Genomic DNA, 22,690 nt, shown 5'->3' with positions numbered 1-22,690 from the left:
TAAAAAATATGAAATATATTGACTTCTCTGCATGTTTATTTATACTGTTTTGACTGAGTTGCCCAAATTATATTTCAGCTCAAAAGAAAAGCAGGAAAGAATTTCCTGGAGGCAGTCTTAGACCTACTTAAGAATTGGGGAAGTTATTCAGCGGCTTTCAATTTTTCAATGAAAAAATAAAATGCAAGCATGTATGTATATGTACATACTCAATAGGCTACACTAAGTAGCATATGGCCTGGGTAAGGAAAAGAGGTGTAAATGTAGTATGAAGTTCATTCTGAAGTCAGTCTATTCCAGTAGGTCCATCAAGTATAAATTAAATCAACCTTAGGTCTGCTCTGACTTATGCTGGCTGCGAACAGCCTTAGGAATACAGACTGTCAGCTTGATCAGCCAAACATAACTAGATCCTACAAAGTCCCTGTATTGACTGGAGAGAAGGGATGGCATAGGAACAGTAATACAGATTATCTTCCCTTTCAGGATTATATCAAACCATCGGTGGCTCTTTACAATCATTTTCAGGGACATTTTTACATCAACAATGTTGCATTTATTAAGGGTAAATCAAAGACTCTGCACAGTTTGCATGGACACTTAACCCATTTATTTTCGCAGTATGTACCACATCAGTGCTACCAGTTGGAAATATAGTTGTTGTCTTTTGGAAAAAAAGTAATTCTATGACTTCTCTTGGAACCTCCACTATGAAACCCATAAATTACCCAAATGACTATTTGTCAGTGAGCAGCCTGAGCAGGACTGCTCCTTGAGGGGAGCTGAGCCAGGGGTTGAAGTCATCCTGGTGCAGGCCATGCCCTCACAGATGTGGTGCCATCCCCTCAAGCAACAGGCTCTATTAACAGCCATTGATATAGTGAGAAGATGAGCCAGGTTAAGTCTACAACTACCTCATTAATTCTGATTTACAGCAAAATCCCTGACGACTTGAAAACCATCCATTTGTTAACAGCTCTGAAGCTTTGCTCCTTGCTCCTCTCTTCAGCCACTGCAAAAGCTGGTGGCTTGCAGCTCTTTGATGTGATTCCCTAATCTGTTACACTCAGCAGTATCTCAGAGCAGAGTAAGGAAATATTTAGGAGGTATCTTTAGGAACTCCCATGGCAAATGATGTTTTTCCCTGCTCTTTCCAGAATGTTCCACCCCCCACCTCACCTTAATGGAGCACAGAGTAAAACTGAGAGCATGCAGATAAGATAAAACCATGCAGCACAGTGTCCTATGGCCTAACATCTGCAAATGCAAGTGCCTGTGCATAAAACATAATATATCCCCAGTGCTCTTAATTCAACTGCAAATATTGCAGAATGTGGTGGGATTTGCCCTTGCAGCTCAGACTCCTAGATCTATGTTCATTAGACTTCTCAATACCTAAAAGAAAATGAAGCTTAGGTTTTCTTGGACTTAGAACTACAAAGATCATTAAAACAATACTCTAAAATGTTGTTTCTAAGCTCATTAGTTTATTTCTCTCTATTTATCTACAAGCAGTAGCAGCCTGAGCAGTGCCAGGCGAGGCAAACCCTGTAGGTGTGTCAGAGCCCCAGGTCTGTCTCTGGCATCTTCTCCTGGATGGACCCCTCAGACCCATGTGGTAGCTCTGTCTCCTTTTGCACCTGACTGGACTCCTGGGTTCATTCTGCTGTGTTGGGGCTGTTGCTGGAGCCTGTGACCCACCCCCAGCTCTGCCTGCTTGCCAGGATTGTGGGGGATGGTGCCTCACTGGGGAGGATGTGGCCTCCTCCAGGGGTGCTTCAGTTTCTAGCTTGTCCCCCCTGCTGGGGCCATCCCACTCCCCCTGGTCACTTTCTTGTTACTGTTTTTATTGATACCTGGGCCTCTGTGGTTCTCTGGTGGAGTAGTATTGGAAGAGCTCATGTACAAGAGCAGGTGTGGAAGAACAAGATCAAGCAAGATCTAAGCAGTGACAGCACTTGCATAAAATTGCTTAAAGGATCAGATTTTTCTTTACTTATGTATTTTAAAATGAAAAAAGAAATAATTCTGCAAGATAGCTGTATGTCTGCAGCAACTTACTGAATAGTCACCCTGGCTTTTGTAGTCTTGTGCTATGTAGTTGGAAAACAGAAACTTAAGCAATTTTAGTGATCTTGCTTACAGATTGTCAGAGTTGTGGAGAAAAGGAATTTTTAACATGAGTTTTCTCCATTTTATAGCCAATTAAGAACTATGTTTTTTTAGTTCTTTATATTGTTTGGTCCGTTGCATTTTATAAGGGTTATAATAGTATGCAACATGGAGGGGAAAGATCTTTCTGTGACAGACCTGCAGTAAGCTATTTTCCGGCATGTGTTTTGGTGTTGATGGAGATGTCATGTCTCCAGGCTGTCCTGAGTTGGTGAGAATGGGAGCCAGCAGAGTTGGGGATTTGCAATTTTAGAGACAAATTTTTAATGTGGTGGCAGGGGTGAGATTGAGACAAGAGTGTGCTGAGAGGCTCATGAAAATCACCAGTCTAAACGGCATTGCACATCATAACTGAGGTCTCAGATGAACATTCTTATCATCATCCTGAGTAACTGGGTAATTTGAACAGAATTAGCATTTCTGAGTCATGGCTTTAGGAAATTGCTTTTACATGCTCAAAAAGATGCAGAGTCTTTTTGCTCTTTTGCAGTGTTTTATCAAGGTCAAAGTTTGTGTGAATGTATGTCTTTAATTTGATTTCTGTCCTCACACAGGTATTTCTGGAAATGCACAATTAAGGAAAGAGTTACCATGGATGATAATAAATTCATATATATATATATATATACACACACCCCTTCTCCTAACACCCCAGTTCTAATTAGATATGTTCTCTCCTATAAATTACTAGCTTCCTCCTTTTGTCCTTTTTCTCATCCCTTGCTTCTCTTTATTGTTCCTAGTAACTGCTGCCGTTGACTTATTCAACGCATACACAAATAAGTTCATGTAGTCTTCTGCTCCAGAAAACACACACTGAAGGCTCTCTGGGAGAGTAGCAGTACAACTAAATATTTTTGTTGGCACACTGTCTGAAAATTGCTTGTCTTGACTGTCCTTGCAGCTGGTTTTGAGTCTAGTTTCTTATCTTTTTGGCAAGACGGTGACATCTTCCTCCAATTTTGTGTTGTTTGTGTTGAATTAAGAAACTAGTGATCTCTCATAGCATTCTTATTAGGAGGTAAATATCATCCCCTATTACCATGTTGAAAATACGTAAAACTCCTTAAACTTAACACAGATATTCAGTAAATAGAACCCCTGTAATATTTTAAGCTGTTTCATAAAATGGAGCCTGATAACTAATATCAGGCCCATTGTGATTTCCTCTTCCAAAGGAGGTTGCTCCAAGAGTGACCAGAGCAAGGGCTGTGGCAATGATGGCAAAAAAGGGCATGAGTGGCAGCTGGCTGAGATTTGGTCCTGCCCTGGAAATCCCCATAAAGCTAATAGTTTAGAAACAGCATGTCCAAACAGCTGTTCTCATCTGTTGAGAGGCTTGTTCTTGGGAGTGTGGTGTTTCTATGAGTTTCTCAGGTTGCATGTGCTGTCTTCTCTTCTGTAATAGCTGGGCCTTATGCCTCTGTCTTAGTCCTTTTTTCATACTATAAATATCTACACCAACTTGCTTTTCCTGGCACTTACCCTGGAGCTCTTTAGAGCCACCATGCTCTGAGTGCTGCCAGGTATTTTCTTTGTTTCTAGTCTGTGTACCCTCTCCAGTTCCACCCTGTGTAGTCTGTGAGACCCCTCACAGGAGAGTGGCTGGTCTCCCCAGCCCTCAAACCCACAGATGCTGAAAGAACATCCCAGCTGAGCTGCTGTCCTGCTCGGTTAAGGGACAAAGCAGGAGGGCTAAGCAGGCTGCTGCTGTCTCGCACAGCACCTAGGGCAGTATGGCCTGAAGCCTTCTTTGTTCAAAGGAAGCTTTATAGCTGTCAACAAAATATTGTAAAGCTAAGTGATGAAGAGCAGACAGTGTTTTTCCTTACTTAAATTGTGGGGTGAGGGAGTTCAGTTTTCCTCGTTTGAAAAAATATTGCTAAACAGATCTCACTTAGCTATTACATTTGCTACCTACCTGCTCCAAGAACCACCCACTGCTCTGCTCACACAGTGTGAGGCTGAATGGTTTCTGGGCTGGGATTACTCACAAGAGATTCAGATTAACAGAAGAGATTAATAGTCACCTAACTCAGCCTGTGTTGTCAGATGTGCTTCTGCTATATATCAAACAGGTGGCTATAACACATAAAATTTGGTGCCAAGATCAAAAGGGTTGTTTTCTGCTCCCCCCCAAGCTTTGCAGATCCAAGATGCAGCGGAGTCAATGATGGGGGAAGAGGAGAGGCAGTTACTGGCTCCCTCTGTCATTGTTACCTGTGCAGCCTGCTGCTGGCAGGGAGGCTGGGGGGCGCCTGCAGCCCTGGAGCCAGACCTGAGCCCAGCCATATGCTCCTGTGTGGGTAAAAGTGTCCTTTTCCCCCAGAGCATTATTGTTTGCAATGCTTCTAAACCAGGGACAATTGTACATGGGGATGTAAGGCTTATGTCTAATTTGGAGGGAAATCAATGTGGGTTGAAATAGTGCCTTTATGCTCCACTTCTCTGAATACTTGTGATTGTATTAAGGCGTGATATTTTGTAAGTTTAGTTGTCAATTTAAAGTTCATCAAGTATTTAAAAAAAATAAAAACCCATGGCAAATCCTGTGGAAACTGAGCTAGGGTTGTTTTATTTATTTATTTTTTAAGTTCTGACTGGATCTGTGTTTTAACCAATGTGGTGGTTGTTATTCTGGTCAAGTACTGGCCACTTTTTCATGCTTAAAAAGCGCAGTGCTAGAAAGTTTTCAGTATGTAGTTAGCGTTCCTGTTCTTTGCCAAATACCAGTGTTTCTAGCTGTCTGAAATTTCAGGCAGTAGGTGTGTTGGTAACACTGGAATTTATGTGGTGGTTTTCAAAATCAATAGCTAAAGCCTAGCTGTTAATCACCTAAAAAGCTGCCCTTTGAGCAACAGAAACCTGCTTTTTAAAACTCCATTTAAAAGGAGAAAAAAAAAATGTAGTGAGGAATTTTTTTACTTTAAGCCGTTGAAGTTTGAAGCTGGTGAAAGAGTTTTCCAAAATCCTACTGGCTATTTGCCAAGCTGGGATCAAAATAAGCTGTACTGAAACAATCAAGAACTTGATTGTTTTAAGATTAAATTTTTTTCTCATCTCTTAGTCTAAAGTTGCAGACAGCTTGGTGGCTGTCTAAACAAATGAGCATCGGGGAGGGAGGGAGAGAGAAATGAAAGAATCAGAAAGCAGTGGCTGATTCTTTGGTTTAGGAATCTGTCTCATTAGATTTTTCTTTACTAATAAGTAAGAATTGTGCTGAAAACTAGTATTCAGATACAAATTTGACAAGAAAGGAATGTAACTCATGATATTTTTGTAACTGGTGCTTATGTGACAGTTAATTGTGCCTATAATGAAAAATAGCAATGTTTTTGCTGCACAAGATTTCACTTTAAGATCCTTTGAACTTCCTATAACATAAACCAGAATTCAACTGCCTAATGACATGCTAAAGATGATTATTCCATTGTTTATGGTGCCTTAGGAGAGTCTAAGTAATTTTGTCCTGTAAAGTAATGTTTAAATGACTCTTTGACTTCTGATTTTATTTTATTGTTAGAAAATTGTTGTGCTGTCGAGTAACCACCAGATGGTAGTACGATAGAGATAATAGTGATAACAAACTTTAGCTGTAAGCTAAAATCAGAGGAAAGCCAGTAGTGATAATTAGACATTATTTTTATAGATTCTGTGTGTATTTGAAAAAACAAGTTGTCGTAGCTCAAATACAAACTGTATAGGGTTTCCTTACAACGGACACTGAAAGTGTGTGAGTCAGCATAGGGCAAAAATGTGTAGCCAGAGATGCCATTCTCACTTTTCAAGTAGAAGGGTGCCTTGGGGAGCATGTCAAGTGGAATGTGCGTGTTTGTTAGTGTGGGCATTTTTTTGCTAAGGTGGTGGAATTGTTATCATAGTTCTGTTGCTTAGTAAACTAACTAAAAAGGAAATGCCAACTTTCTTCAGGGCCCAGAAAGAGGGACTTAACCTGTATTTGGTGACATTGACCAACTTACCTGTTCTGGTTGCAGTGTGTTGCCTTACCTGCAACAGGAAAACTTGAACTTCAGGGTACAGGCTATCAAAGAACTATGACTTGGACTCATGATAAACCAGGGGAGAAAAGTTAAGTGTGTTCAGAAACACCAAAGACTTCTTTGAATGTGTCTGTCTTTGGCTGTTGCCAGAATTGTTTTACTGGTGTAGGTGAGTGGCTCCAGCTCAGAATTTTTAAATTGCTCTCTTTCCTGAGGTTTTGAGACTTAAAGCTGCAACTTTCACGCTAATGAATTTAACTAAATGAAAGTTGTGTAAATGTGTAATAATTTAAAAAAAAATCAGAATACTGCTGTGAGTATATACACATTTTTCAGCTAAAATTTCAGCTAAAAAAGCTTAAAACTTGCTTCCAGTTTGTAATTACATCCTCTGTTCCATTTTTTTCTGTAAAAAAGTACTGCAGGCATCCGAAGTGGTCCAGAGAGATTCACAGGACCTGATCTAGACTTCATGAAAGAGGTAGAAGAACTTGCAAAGGGATTTATTGAGACCACAGAGAAAGCGATGGCTCTGGAAAAGCTATGGGAGGAAACTTCAAAGCTCTCAGGTAAACTGTGATCTTTCTAATAATGAATTGATTTGTCTATCAGGTAGTGATAAACCATCAAACAAAGGAACACTCTTAAAAATAAAATGAACAAACTAAAATTTTAGTTAATCTGAAAAAAACCTACTTTTATGATTACTATTACTGTGGCTGCCATAAAATTATCAGAAAAAAAAGTTAGATTTCTAAAACTGTGCCCTTGTTTTCCTACTTGGTAGTTAACAAAATACTGGGAGGGGAAAGGTTTAAAGCTAAGGATTAATAATCTAAGCACGTGGTTACTTGGTCTAGCATGCATTCAGAAGTAAATTATCAGGCTTCAAGTCTTTCTCCCCAGGTTTTTCTGTTGTACTGGAGAGTATAGGGATGGAAAAATCTCAGTAGCTCACACCTGGTGACCTTTAGCAAACAAGTCACTCTCTCAATAAAAAAGTGAGACTTCAAAAACCAATGTCTATTGTTTCTGCTCTGTTCCCACCCATACTGCACAGCCTTGCTGCTGTAGCAGGTGGACATTTAAGGCATATTACTACTACCCTGCCTTTCTGGCTGAGTTTTCAAATATAAAGATTTAGGTGAAACAGTCATTTTCATGGCTGTTTGGGAGCTAGTACATTCATGTAGTGTTTCTTTTGCCATACTGAGAAGTGAATGGTAAACAATTTCTTTTAAATTATTTTTGTTACAATAGTAAAAGTATCAGAAAGCCCAGAAAATCATTTGGTTCACTTTCTAGGTTATTTGTTGTTTCACATGCCTTTACTCCTGTAGAAATGCCCTTTGTGCACTACTTGTTATTGCTTATAAAATTGATTATTCTGAATTTAATAATGCATCTCTGTAAAGAAAAATATTTGATTTTACAGGGCTCCATAACATCACCACTTTTCTTACTGTAAGTATTTTTACAGTCTATTGCTAAATTACAGTTCTGGATATTGAGGCATCTTTATTATAATGGTCAGAAATTTGTAACCTATCAAGTTATAGTAAACTATCTTTAAAAAACAAAACTGGTGTGCTGTTGAGGTAAAAAATTATGTTTTGTAAATTTGATAGAGGTTCACTGGTTTCTAGATTACTGATTTAAACCAGTCCAGGCTGTTAATAGCTAATATCCACAGCTATTTGAAAGCTAGTTGTTCATTAGGAGCAATTTCAAAGTCCATCCACTAGACTTTGTCTAGCTGTATAAAATCATATTACAAAATGTCTTGCAAGGAACTCTAGTGTGTACTTACCATTAAAAAAAACCCCAACAAACAAATCAACAACCCCCACCAAAAAAAAAAGGCAACCCAAAACTTAAAAAAGAACTGCAGTGAGATTGAAAAGATGAGCCCTTTGCTTGGGTGAGGTTACTTTGAATTTGAATTTGTGATATGGCAAGCAGACTCAAGCAGGGGTGTAGGAAGACAAATATGCAAGAAGTAACATGATTCCTTCCAGAATCTGTTTGGCAGTTTGTGTGACATGAGTTTGGTCTTTATGCTGTCCCTAACGCATTAGTTCTTTCACCCTTCTGTTCTCAACAGAAAAAGGAAGGCTGAATGGGCACAGTAGTGGATCTCCATTACTGCTAGTTTTGTAACTTTCACAGATGACTGTTTTCACTTTAACAATAGTTTAAAATTATTTTTCTCCATATTTGGTTGATTGTAACTGCTACTTCATGGAACTTAGGTTTCCATTTTATAACTTGAAATTAGATATCATTTTTATAGTAACACTTTTAAATTGCTCATGATGCTTGATTGAATGGACCTGTATCAATAAGAAATTTCATTTCAGAAATGGAATATAAAATAATAATAATGTAATTACAAATATTAAGAAAACAGTTGAAAGCAGCCTATCATTATTGGTAACAGAGCTTGTATACACAAGCTTCTTTTTGTATAAACCATGCTCATGTTACTATTATCCAAAAGACCTCTAGTGAAACATAAATTTAGAGAAACAAAGACTGCATAATAAACAAGTGTGATAGAACCTATGTTTTGTGTAGGCATCTGGTAGTGTAGTTCTATAAAAGAGTGATTTTTACCCTAGTCAGTTCAAGAGCCGTTCTTATAAATTGTTATTTCACAGCCCCCCCCACACTCCATAAGGAGCTGTGAGGCAAGAATCGCATGTCCCTGGCAGTCCCCGGGTCTTTATACCCTAGACTTAGAAATTCATTAGAGGGCTAAAGAGCTCCTTGTGTTTGAGATCTCAAAGATAATTCTTCTTTTTGGCAAAGAGTTACCCTTCTGAGTAGAGATTGATTAACTTTTTTCCTAGATCCATTTTCCATCATAGTAGGGAAAGGCATCTGAAACAAAGCTGTCATAAGTTCAAAGTACCACCAAAATAATGTGGTGAAATACCAAAGCTAGAGATGCATTTCTATGCATTTAAAATTCAAGAAGGCTGGGGTAGGGGAAATAACAGGCACCTACTACCTCTTTATCCTGTTAATGGAAGTGTTTTGTGTAAATGTTTTCTTCACATAAAGATGGATTTGAATGAAGTGGAGGAAATGATTTCTAGAGCAGAAAGCCTGTACAAGCAACCATATTTCTGGAACTTTCTGCATTCACTCCCTTACCTTGAATTGGATAACTTTTATACAGAAGATGAGTTAGCTGCTGTAGCACAGTTTCTAAAAATTATTCAAAAGTAAGTACTTTTACATTCTTAAAAGTGCTCAGTTTAAATATTTTACCTGCAATTCTTGTTCTTCTCACTGGCTATTTAATAAAATAAGCATCCTTATCAGTGTAAACAGGCTGAAATTTTCTTTGGTTTATCAGATTCCGCTTTTATAGAAGCGTAGTAGGAGTTTTAAGTCATTCTGATTCCTTCATTAACTGTATTTTTCATCTCTGTCAAACTCAGCAGAGATTCTTTAGGAGTGTCCAAGAAGTAGCTTTGTGTTAGCAAAGGCTATCCCATCACATAATTGGGCTTTGAACTTTGTAATGTGCTTTGGGAGTCTTTGAAAGACAGAATATTTATATATGAATTTAAGAAAATGATAGTTTGGATTCTAATCAATTTAATATGTATGTAGCACCTAGACAATATCAGGAAAATTACTCTATTTTGTTTCTCAAGCCTCTGGTTATCAAAATTAGTTGCTGTCTTGCAAGAAGTGAAGCAGTAAGAAAAAACCCAGAGTGTATTCTGAATATGAAAGTTTTCTGCCTCAGGTAAAGGACAGCTAGATTCAGAGGAAGACCTGGTATCAAAAGCACAGACTAAGACAATTATCTACAGGAATTTCCAGTAAAATAAGGGGATTGTTAGGAAAAAGTCAGAAATATATTTGCCAGAGTAGGCAGTTGGCTGTAGTATGTTGATAGGTAATTGTCATTGTAGTCAATTAACATATTTATAAGGCTAGAAGAAGCCACTGAATCCAGCTGCCTGTGCAAGACTGGCCATGAACTTCACCAGCCTTACCCTACAAGGAGGCAGAGGCTCAAAGACTTTAAATGGGAAATTACTGTGCTGATCTGTCACCCTTTAGCATTCCACCACCTTTTTCCCAATAAAAAAGATATGAATTATATGATTGCATTTTTTTTTTTTAAACTGGGAAATAAGTCTCCTTTGATGACAACATGGATTGCAACTGTGTTGGGCCTAGATTTTTTTAAAATCTTTTTTTCTCCTTTATGCCCGAGTAATTTGTAACCTTATTCCAGCTAGTTTTCTGAACTATTAACATGCAAAGCTGTATTAGCTGTGCTCATAGTACTTAAAATTTCAAAAGCGAAGGTCTTTTCTGAAAGATTTGCAAACTGAGTCTGAATGTTCCTGAGGTAAAACAGGAACTTGATTATAAAGTTATGGTTATTGTTTTCTTCTTCAGCAGTGGTAAACAAAGACAACAGCAACTACTGGCTGCTGTGCTGGGTCACATTATTAATCTGTTAATATAATCTCAGCAGTGGTTTCTCTACCCTGAGCCTATAGCACAGATAGAGGGAGAAGGGAAATAAAAAAGTGGAGGGTGTTCATGGTTATGGTGTTTTTCCTCCCACATAACTGTTACACATACTGAGCCCTGCTTTCCAGGAAGTGGCTGGGCATCTGCCTATTGATGGGAAGTCGTGAATAAATTCCTTGTTATGTTTCATTTGCATGCACAACTTTTCCTTTACCTGTTACCAGGGGTCCTCAAACTTTTTAACCAGGGGGCCGGCACGCGGATGAAGTGGCAGGCAGCCATCTGCGGCAGCTTGGTTTCCCCCCCAACCCCCGGTGGGGGGGCGGGGCGGGGGGGTTCTGTAAATACCGGATTGAGGACCCTGGGAGGCTGTATCCAGCCCACGGGCTGTAGTTTGAGGACCCCTGTATTAAACTGTTATTGTTTTGATCCATAAGTCCTCACCTGCCTTTTATTTTTTTCCTGTCCTATGGGAGAAGGGAATGAATGAACAGCTGTGTAGGTGCTTAGTTGCCAGCTAGGTTTCAAAGCACAAGAGAACTAATAAGGGCGCACTCAGATGTTTATGTTTGGGCTTTGATTTTTTTATAAGACTTTGATGCCCCTCGATGACCAAATTTGCCATAATCAATTTAGCAAGCAAACCACAAAAACAATACTCTCTTCTGGACTAGCTTTGTATTACTAACATACATTTCTAGAGGTCGTGTCTCGGGTAGAATTTAGTCAGCAGAAAGGTACCCAAATTTACAACTTCCCCCACTTCCTGGGCCGTACCATGCTTGCTGTGTCTCTGAGGTACTTAAAAGAGACTTTTCACATCTACTTGGTGAAGTTAAATGATGTTGGGGTTTTTGGTTTTGTTTTTTCTTCCTCTCGTGTTGGAGATTGCTGATCCACTCTAACAAAATGAGTTTCTTATTTGCATACCATAAAAAGAATATAGGAAATAACTGGTAAATTTGACATAAGCTTTATTAAATTACAACTACATAAGCAAGGAAGTTTGTTTCACAGTGAGGGTGACTGGGACTTGTAAGAAGTTCAATAGATATATTTTTATCAATGCGTTCTGAAATATGTTTTGTTTAGTTTGTTGTGAGAATAACTGTTCTGTTGCTTTAAAGGTTCTTTTTTTCTCTGCAGACTGAAAGTAAAATGTAAGTATTTTGTGTCCACCCTGCCTTGTTATGGGGATAACTGGGATAATGCTTGTGGTGGTTTTGCTCTCACTTTGAACTCTTTTTCTCTCTCTCTTTTTTGTTTTTGTTTTGGTGTTGTTTTTTTTTTTGTTTAAAAGAACATTGGTCCTTTTACGAGACATTTCTTTAATGAAAACTGAGTGAAACACTAACTGTAAAATCTCAACTTGTGTTTTTTTTCATGAAAAGTCTAATTTGAAAAAAATGTTAATTTTTCAACAATATAACCAACTATTTTAATGTGCAATTGCTTGAATGTCATCTTTTTCCACCAGGCCCTTTCAGTTTTTCTGGGTGTATAGGAAGCTTGATTTTTGGCTTATGTTTCACTTTCAGTACCTTACCATCATTGAAGGATTTAGCTATGATGCCATTGGGCCAAAATTTCTATGAAGTGGTGAAAAAAGCACTGAATCTAACTGCTGCATTGGTACAGGATAGTAGCTTAGAAGGTAAAGAATTTGCTTCAGGCTTTCTTTGAAGTACTTTGTAGGCATGCTGGGAATATGTGATAGCAGTAACTGAGCTTCTGCCAAATTCCTAATGTAAAAGCTCTAAGAGTTGACATAAATTGCTGTAGTGCTAACCTATTTCTTTACTGATTTTTTTTTTAAATGTTTTTAGGTTTAGCTTAAAGTTTTAAACCTGATTTTTTTTAAATGCTAATAACTAAATTTCATCAGAAACTTTGATAAGCAAAGCATGTTGGTCTAATATATAGAGTTTAGAGTGATCTTTCAGTGGTGAATTTTGGAGAGACTAAATCACTACAAAGGACAATTTCTTCCATTTTATAGAAGTATAGCCTCTTGTTTTGGATATACTTGGTAAGCATTATGGCTGTTTTCCTTCAAGCTTCTTTCTTCTGTTATCGTAAATTCTGCTGAAGGGCTATGTTTCCCCATCTGCTACTTGAGTATGGGAGATGAGTTTAATTGGAGAAAGTAGGCTGGCCCCAGGACAACTCCTCAAGAAAAGGTCAGGAACATGTTTCATTGGCAAACTGTCTGGTGGCACATGATTAGATTCTAGGTGCAGCTGTCTGCTCTGCACGGAAGGTCAGGCTAAGAATTATATGCAGTCTAAATCCCATTTCACCTGTCAAAATGAAGACTGAAGTGGTACAAAGGTGTGTGTTGGAGCCCTTACACAGAAGCTGGACTTGAATTCCCTGGGTCTTCTGGTATTCTCCTGGTGTTCTCCCTCTCAGCAATGATTCATATCCAGCCCATACACACATTTGCTGTCTACATGCAGAATTAGACACACAGTTCAGAATGCCACCCTGCTGGCAATGGCTCTGCAGGGGAATCTCACCATTGTTATGACCTTGCCATACTACTATTGCAATCATGGATTTTATCTTAGTGAAATTGGTGTTTAGGTACACAGGTGTTCCCACACCCCAAAAAAACTAGAAACATGGTACTTGTTTCTCACCAAGTATGAATCATCAAGAAACAGAATGAACAAAATGCAGGGGTGATATAAACAGAAGTTTTTCTTTCTTTCAGGTTTTCAGTACAATCTTTCTCTCAGGGATGCCTTGTGGAATCCACATGCTGTGAGAGCAGAACTCAAATCCAGGTTTGGTTTTGATGATCTTCATGTTGAGAAGCTGCTAAGTTATACAGCACAATTAACAAAGGTAAATCACTTGAAAATTTCAGCATCCTCCTTTTATCTTTGTTTTGACTTATATCCTCAAGGGATGTTTTTATGTCTTATGAAAGCTTCAGTTACAGTTTAGATTTGTGAAACAGCTACAAGACTGCTAAATATTCTGGATTCATTCCCATCAAAATAAATGTATTTAGCTTCAGCTGAAATTTCTGCACATGAAGATCCTGATAGGTCTTGCTGTGTACATTAGTGAATTTATGCTGCTCTGAAGTCACCATTGAGCATGGCAAAGTCCTGAGCTTATTATCCGGTCCTGTAGAGAATTCTGGTGTTTTCTCCGCTAAGTTTTTAAACTAAGTCCTAGATTTGAAGCTGCCTGGATTAATTTGGCAGGTAACATTTTTCATCTGGTATGTTGGACAAAGAATGCTTGTCTCTTCTGTCCATAAATTAAAACACATCAAGAGTTCTTTCTTCTCAGCAGTGCAGTCTTGATATGAATATACTTGACTGATGAATTGTCTCAGTGGAGCTATTCAAATATACCAGTGATGTGTCAAATTTTGAAGGAAATCTCTTTTCTCAGAGAGCGCTTTCTAACCTGTCTTCTAGACGAAAGTGATCTGTTAGGATGATCTGCTTTGAACTGCAGAAAACTTGAAACGTCTTCCACATTTCTACTGAAGTCCACAGTTTTTGAATAGAACATGTTGGTATTTATCTGAAATATGTTTGTTCTTTGACAGCTACAGTCTAAAGTTGTACTCCAGAAAAGCTTGTAATGAAAATAGCTGATTTACACAAAGAGATAAATTATAAAAAAACCCTTGACTCAAAAGTTGAAGCATTTTAATGAAAGATCAGTGATGGCCAGTTTGATCAACTGAACTGAATTTGATTGCAGCCTGGTAGCTATGGTTGGCTATGTAATCCCAGGGAACTCACTTGTTAGCTGTTTAATATCTTGATATTGTGTGCTTGTGTTAAGGCACTGGAGACCATTAAAAGGTATGAAAGGAAATATGAAAGCCTGGACAATACCTGTTCTGAGCACTTCAATTCTGTATGTAGTGTCCCTGCTTGTTTGGTGTTAAAACATCTGCTTAAATTTTCTAGTCACAATTGAAAGGAGTTAAGATGTAAAGGGTCTCAGAAAGATATTAATAGGGAGAATTAAAATATGCTGAATTATTTTTGTATGCTTTAATATTTGTATGATTTGGAATAATAAATTTTTCAACATGGAATTTGGAAGTCGGGGTATGAGGAAAAAATCTGGTGTTATGGCCACACTGATGAAACCTGCCAACTTCAATTTAAAACTAGTCTGCATGTAATCCTTGGTTGAAATGTATCATTCTACTGAATACTTTTTACATCAGTAATTTTTATACTTGTGAAGTTGCTTTGATATATTTATTCTAGTGTGGGTGCATTGTATCATTGTCAAGTTAGTTCAGCATCAGCATGCAAATGACTATAGAAGTAGCAACACTGGTGCAGACACATGGTGAAAATTCCTTGCATATACAAGCCTCATCATTCTGCCTGCTGTTTGAGCACCCTAATGGGGCCACTGGTATTTTAAACAGACAGCACTCTGCACGTGGAGTTCTTTGAAGAAGCACTCAGAATATAAGGCTGGATTAAATGGGTTTTGTTCTCACCAAAGGAAGCTATGTGATACTTTTTTTTTCACCAGATAAGTAAGTTGATAGCAGAGATAACACTCAACAGCTCTTTTGAGATACTCATTAATTTCTTATGTCCCTGCCAGATTCCCACAGGAGAGACACTGGAGCAGTTTGTGTGCTCTGCTCTATCCACTGTGATAGAAGATGAAGCAAACAAAGAGAATAATGAAGAGGACTGTATTTCTGCATGGCATGAGGCCAAATTGTATCTTGTTAGTGCTGTCAGCAAGCTCAGACTTTATGTACAGGTACACTTTAATAAGTTAATAGATTAAATTCGTAATGTTTGCATGTAGACTGTCAACAGTAACTCAGTTAAAAGATCTGAGTTGTCTATTAAATATTATTGTTGTGATTTTTTTTCATCTTGCTAGTAAGACAAAGTAATCCTTTTAAAGAATTGTTACAGTAGAAGTATAATCTATCACCACATGTCCACTTCATCAGATTTTCTCATTAACTCAAATACAGGTTTGAAATCTAATAGGGAATATAGTCAAATATAGTGCATTGCAGAGGCCTGACAGAAGGAAGACCTATTTATTTACTGTCCCCGTCTGAGCCTGAATTTTGGGCAAAACTGAAAGCAGACTACAGGCCTCCACTGATATATTGTATAATTTGTTTATTTTTAATTCCCCTCCACTATCTTTGGCAATAGTGGTTGAAGCATGTTGAAATGATGACAGTAAAACTCCAGCACAGTATCTTAAATTTCTGCTCTGGAAGAAGAGCTTGGCATGCAGTCTCTATGATGACATATGTGTAGTTGCATGGAGAAAAGGATAAACCATTCAGGTGTTTCTGAAGGAAAACACTTTCCTAGCTGCCCTAATGCTGGTGTTTGTTTTTCCACTGAAATATGGTTGGTGAGGGTTTTTTTCCCATTAAAAAAAAAATAATCAGTTGTGCATTGAGCTTCTCTGGAGATGTTTGTAATATCATCTAAAGAAAGCATGTAAAGCTTATCGTGTATTTCCTCAGAAATGTAGCCTTTGATTTCTATCTTGATAAAGGTTTCACTGATGTATGATGGCTTGAAGTAATAATTTAATGTGATTGCCAAAATGAATGCACTGATTTTATTGTAGCTGTAGGAAAATCCAGTAATAACTTCAGCCATGATTTTAAAACTTTCCACAAGACCTGACACCCTTATAATGGCAACTTGAAGTACTGCTGACCACTGGGAATTCCCTTGGTGAACAGGGTATCTCTTAACAGTAAAAAATGTTAGAACCACTTGGCATTAAAAAAAAATAAAAATGTAATGTTCGTGGAAAGGACAGCAATAGGTTTGGCCAGGCCTCTGTATCCCTTATTCTAGTCTACACAATAGAAGCATACGGGCTCCTTCTCCATCTTTTTGTGTAATGGGACCCCAAAAATGTTGAGGCTGCTGCCTTTCATTATGTTGGTAGTGTAGGCAGAAGTCCTGTAAGGGAAAGCAAGCCAAAGTAATTGACTGTGGAGGAGGTCTGCTTTTGGCTGGTTTCAGTCTTAGGCCATCTTTTTACCATTCCTGGGTCTTTGGGCAAGGGCAGCACAGCACAGGACATTAGCTCTCTGTATCATATGGCATGTTATGTTGCAACTTGCAAGTTAGTCCAAAATATTGAAAATCAGCTCTTGTAAGGCCAGTCATTTCAGAGTCTAGACACATTGTTAGGGAGAAATTTTGCTGTCATTTTTTTTTTTTAAAGACATTCAAATTCTGTATATTGAATAAATAATGATTCTCTAAAAAGGTGCTTTCTGTTTTGCATTCAATCTGCCAGGTATTTGAGCAATGGTTCAGCAGCAGCAGGCTCTCTCAGAAAGTCCTTTTGGAATTTGAAAGAATCATAGCTGACTTAATGTCTCAGTTTCTAGATGACGGGCAAGCCAAGAAACTTTTTTTGGAGATAAATACCCTGATCCAGCAATGGAATGAGAAGTCGGATGCTTACTTTTCTGAAGGATATACTGCATCTCACGATCTGTAAGCTACACTTACCTTTCTGCAAGTTGTCTTACAAAGTTCGGATCAGCTTGTACATTTATTTTTCACATTACCTTTAACTGATTTCTGATTTTTGTCTCTTTTGTGTTTTTATTTTTTATTCTGTAATTGAAAATTTCTTAGAATTTCAAGTTGCCCATTTGGCTTATCGCTTAATGCAAACGTAAGCAGTTTATATGAAGATATAGCCATACATTCTGCACTTGTTCAGAATGAAGCAGTCTCAATCTCCCTGTACAGTATAGTTATTCTTTTAGCAGTTGGTCACTGATCTAGTAGAAATCTATTTTGTTGCAACTTTGGAAATTACTTCAATTCTCATTTCAGGACAAGTTTGTAAAGATTGACTGTGTTTTAATTTCAGGTATTCTGATTCAAAGCATATGTTTTAAAATAAAATCAAGACAACAGTTCTGGGTGATTTTTGCAAAGTAAAGTGTTTTAAGAGCTCTGTTTCCCCATGTATAAAAAAAACCAAAAGGACTCATTAAAAATGAACTGGAAGGTTCTACACAGGACTTGAAAGTTGTAGGTACAGGGAGTTAATGTTTGTATGAGTTGGCAGAGCCTCATGAAGTCCGTGGCAGAGCACAGGAACTGATTGATACTTCCCTCTTTCTAACTGCACATCGGATGACTTGCATTGCTTCTGGGAGTTATAATGTTGGTCTCAATTTGGCATTGCTTGTAATGGCTCTACTTGTTCATATCAAAAACTCTCCTTCATTGGAGGAGATATGATCCACACTATACAAATCAACATCTGAGGATAAATCTGAAAGATACAATCCATTATCCACTGTTAAGAGACTGCAGTCAAATTGTTCAATAATTTAGAGTACATTTTGGAATTCAGTTCCTTTTTTTAAAAAGGAAACTACTATACTGCTGTTGTTGTAAGAAACTGCAAAGTAGATGATATAGTGACTGCACAACAAAAAAGCCTCATAATTTGTCATCAACTTTACCTTTTTGTTTGTAGTACACGATGTTTCTGTGCTCTATCTCTTTTGATTGCAGAATCATGCATCTGGAGAGAATGCAGTCTGTACTTCATGATGTACCTCAATGGCCTGTTACAAAGAGATTGCTTCTGGTAGATGGAGCTATAAGGAATGTAATAGCGCAGTATTTATACTTCACTGAAGGTAAAGCTGTGCATGGTGGTTATTCATTACTGGCACTCAAATGGCTTCCACGGAATAACATGGGAAATGGATAACATTCCTATCTCAAGGAAGGCATTTGGGCTTTAATACATGTCACGCTTAGATATCTACAGCAGCTTTTAAATTCCTAAAATTTTGCTTCTCGTAGTGACAGTAGAACATGACATAATACCTGTTTTCACTTCTCATATCAGGAAAAAACTATTTCCTTAGGCATGTTATCGGATGTTATATGATTCTGTGGCTGTTGTTTAAAGATCTAGCTCAAGAAAAAGAGCCTGCTTAATAAAAATTAAAATTATCAATGCCTGAGAAGTTTCTCACACCATCAGTCATGCATGTGTGAACAAAAAGTCTTAGTTTTAGATTTAGATGCATCTTGACTTTTCTGGCTGGTCATTGCAAGTGAAGCAAAATGTTGAGTTGGACATACGGCTTTTCTGATTGCAAAGTAAGGGTTTAACTGAGGGCTGTGAAGCACAGAGGCAGGTTTCTTTTCTCTCTATGCTTTTGGACACAAAGCTAGTCTGATGGTGAAGGAAGCGGAAGATGCCATTCCTAGAAGACAGGGGACAGTACTGAAGAACTTGGGGCAAGTGGAGGTGTATTTTACAAAGAGCTGGAGAACCGGATCTGTTTTCAGCTGTTTGACTGAACAAGATGAAGTGGCTCCCATAAAGTTCTTGTAAATATGTCGGTTCAGCAATCATGACTTTCAGGTTTGGAATATATTTATAGCATTACATATTGTGCTAGGACTCAGATTGTGTGATGCCAGCACCATTGTACCCAGGAGCTGGTCAGCAAAGCAATCATATTACAAGGTCCACACACATCTAGAATAAAAAAAAAAGGGGGGGACACACATGACACGGGGGGACGGGGGACACGACAAGTTATCTTCCTGTGAAATCTTGTAGTGGAGACCCGCAATATTATAATGTGGGCATATATAGAAAGAACACTTGTATTAGTTGTAATTAGGTGTGTGAAAAACATTTTGGTCTTTTTGGGGACATTGATAGTCTTGAATTACTTTATATGGCTTTACACTAAAGAAGAAAATATATTAAAAGTACAAATTTTGTCCAAGATGCCACTGAAATTGTGCAATTTTGTTCTTGATTTCTAGCTCAGATGTCTTCAGATTGCAAATAAAACCTTCTTGTTTGAAGATCACTGTTGGAAACTGACACAGACTGTGGTGCAAGTTTTGTGTATTTCAGTCCTGTGCATTGTTGCTAGGGGTAAAGATTGTGCAGGTCACATTACAGCATCGGTGATGACAGCAAAGCCCACTTTCCTTGGGTTATGTTGTATGACATATGTATGCTCCTTGCCTTTAATGGCTTTATAGCTGATCACTCTGGGAATTTAGTGAGCAGTTCTCTTGTTGATAGGCAAAAAAATTATAGAATCCAACACAACCTTTAGTTGTATCAGCTAACTGAACTAAACTGTAAATCCTCTTTAGCCTCTAAAAATGAATAAGGACTGAGTGCACAGCAGGGAGCAGATCTCTTGAGAAAACAAGTACTCCTTCAACATAATTTTCCAAAGATGCACTTTTAAGATATTTAATATGAAATTTGATTGTTTATCTTCCATGTTAAGGTCATTGGACCAAAAGGTGTAATTTTTGTCTTGTGGGTTTTGTTTTATAGCCCATGGCTGCACGGAATTGCTACCACTAGTTGTATTATTGAATCCTGATGTATTTGCACCCAAACCTGCAAGACACCCCTGGAACTTCAGGATAGTTTCTGCAGTCTTGTTTTTAGGATGGGTTGATTTTGAAGCCTGCTACACAATTTTGCCTATATACTATTCCTTTCTTCATGGTGGTGGAGTTAGACTGACTTATTACAGCTGGGCATCTTCCCTGCCAGTTTATGTGGTAAAATACTCATATTCACCCACACAAAGGAACATACAGGAACAAGGGCAAGTGAGAGATTCCCAAACAGTACCATGTCACAAGGCTGGGTCACTTTACAGACTGAGGGGTTTACTGTCTAGGGGTATGGGACTCATGGGAAGCATGGAAAGAGTGTTTGGGACTGTACCACACTTAGTATGGGAGGTTTGGAAGAGGAACCAAAGTGGTGGAGTGGAAGTGATCTAGGTGGTTTGAGAGGAACAAGTACAGGACAATAGAAACAAGGTGATGAAAGGGGCTGCTCACATATAAACAGGCTGCTTGGTTAATATGTTTGCCTGGCCATGCCCTGCACCTGACCACTGCAAGCTGTCCTGCCTTCTTGTTAAAACTTAATTCCTAACTCTTTCCCTGGGTGAGGACTCTATTCTGTGTGTATGTATGTGGGTCTGTGTGAAGCAACTGAGGTCAGACTGTGGGATGTATAGGGGCCCATAGGAACACCTGGAAGAACTGGAGTGAGTGAAATCAAGTGCCAGCAAATGGGGTGGGACCTGTGTGTCTGTGGTGCCAGAAACTAGAGTGAGGGTGGGCATATCAGTATGTGGCTGCTAGTGAATAGCAGGCTGGGCTGGCTGAAGGGTGGGTGAGGTGACCTGGGGGCTGCGGAGGTGTGCACTTCTTTGATAGTGAGGAGTCGTCAGCTATGAGAGGGACCAGGGGGTTTAGGCAAACACCAGAGAGACCATGGGTCTGAGGATTGACTCAGAGATCTGTTTGTGTACCTCATATGTGTGAAGCACCTGAGGGACCAGGACTAGCTGCTAGATGGCCTGTGTATCCGAGAGCAGTTATTGCAGGGATCCACTCTGTGTGTGAGCAAGCTCATCTGTATCAGAAACTGGAGCAGGGCTGCAGCCTCAAGGGCTCGTATGCCCAGGTGCCAACAATGGGGAGGGAGACTGGGATCCAGGGGCAGCTGCTGGGCAGACTGTATATTTGAGCCCAGCTGCTGTGGTGGATCCACACTGTGTGTACACTGTATTCCCTCTAACAGACCACCATGTTGACCAACCAGGGAGGTGAACAGGGTGAAGCTGTTGGTGCTGTTTGTGTGCGTTGGTTCGAGGTGATCTGTGTGGCCAGCCATGTTCATTTACTGTTTATGTGTTAGTTTGTGTGCCTACCTGTCCAGACTTGCTGCTGGTTGGACCTGGGGCATGGAGCTATTGCAGCCTCACCTCTGTAGGGCTGCTGGGTTTGGCAGCTTCCTAACATGACCTGGTAACATTTCTGTGGTTGCCTTTTTTTTTTGAGAAGGGGGAGATTAGTTTTGCTTGGGAGCTTGAGGAATTAGTTCTTTCCATATTTCAGAAGAATTTTCTGGCTAAATCAATAGTTATATATGGAAAGAATCCAAGTTTATTTACAGCATTCAATAGCTAGAAGCCCGCACAGGACCTCATTTCCTTTTCCTGAAAATCATGAAAGCTCACTGAAGTAATTGGAGCTATTCTGATATAACTGAAAGGGAATAGCGTCATGCTTTTGCTGGTGTAAGAAGACTGGTCTCTTCTTTCTGCCTTGTCTTGATCAAACTTTCTTAGTGGTGGTGCAGGGGGGAAGTAGTCTTTGCTCCTTAGAAGTGCAGAGTGCAACTGTGTGCATATTTTGTGCAAAATGATGGAGTGCTTTGGGCAGAGTTGACATCTAAACCAAAGTGGAACCTTCGTGCCTCTGTAACTGCTGTATTTTTAAACCGTGTCATGCACAATTTTCCTTCCTAGAAGGATGATTCCTAATATACTGTCTCTGAATTACTCTGTAGGTTAAATATTTTCTTTATGTGGGGTGTGTGGGGAAATGTCTTACAGAAGCTTTGCATAGCCTGGAAAAACTGATTCCCTTTGCCCAAAGAGATGGATTCGTTCATCTAGACATCAGAAAGCTCTTTGTGGAGCTAAAACAGGTATGTTGTTATTTAATGTTTGTATATTAATTTGCATAAAGCTGCAAAGGCTTATTTTGAGGGGATAAAAAGTATGTGCTGAATATTTCACTTGCTATTCAGCAGCGTTTTGGTCCAACTTTACTCTGTACTTTTTTGCCTTTTGACATTTCATTGTGAGAATTAACATGGAGAGTGAATAAAATCTGTTCCTTCACACCAAGTTCATTTTTAAAGTGACCGTATATTCATTAAATTTTAGATGTTTATGAGTAATGCTTCCTATATATGCAACGACATGCTTACAATGTTTGAGAAGACCCTGAGACTTCCACAGAGCTCAGACAACATTGACATTTTAGCAATACACATGTGCCCTGGCAATGGCTCAGAGGTGGCTTTCAGGCTAAGTACCCAGGTCCAGTCACTAAAGGAATCTGTAAGTATTTCTGGTTTGGGGTTTTTTGTTGGGTTTTTTTGTTTTTTTTTTTTTT

General features: G+C 38.8%; 1 protein-coding gene across 3 annotated transcripts in view; it reads left to right on the top strand.

The window, feature by feature from the left end:
• ABCA13 (ATP binding cassette subfamily A member 13) overlaps positions 1-22,690 on the top strand; it is a 200,360-nt gene that overhangs the window by 11,894 nt on the left and 165,776 nt on the right. For all 3 annotated transcript variants that reach the window (XM_037381325.1, XM_037381324.1, XM_037381326.1), the window contains exons 4-13: positions 6,591-6,742; positions 7,609-7,637; positions 9,240-9,403; positions 12,218-12,333; positions 13,396-13,529; positions 15,282-15,446; positions 16,977-17,179; positions 18,221-18,348; positions 22,123-22,217; positions 22,459-22,635. In XM_037381325.1, the coding sequence (XP_037237222.1) occupies positions 6,591-6,742; positions 7,609-7,637; positions 9,240-9,403; positions 12,218-12,333; positions 13,396-13,529; positions 15,282-15,446; positions 16,977-17,179; positions 18,221-18,348; positions 22,123-22,217; positions 22,459-22,635 (1,363 nt within the window). The remainder of the gene's footprint in view (positions 1-6,590; positions 6,743-7,608; positions 7,638-9,239; positions 9,404-12,217; positions 12,334-13,395; positions 13,530-15,281; positions 15,447-16,976; positions 17,180-18,220; positions 18,349-22,122; positions 22,218-22,458; positions 22,636-22,690) is intronic.

This window comes from Falco rusticolus, chromosome 3 (genome assembly GCF_015220075.1).
Source record: "Falco rusticolus isolate bFalRus1 chromosome 3, bFalRus1.pri, whole genome shotgun sequence".
In the NCBI taxonomy this organism is placed as follows: Eukaryota; Metazoa; Chordata; class Aves; order Falconiformes; family Falconidae; genus Falco; species Falco rusticolus.
Note: the sequence above shows the minus strand (reverse complement) of the source record. Positions and strands in the feature narration are given on the sequence as shown.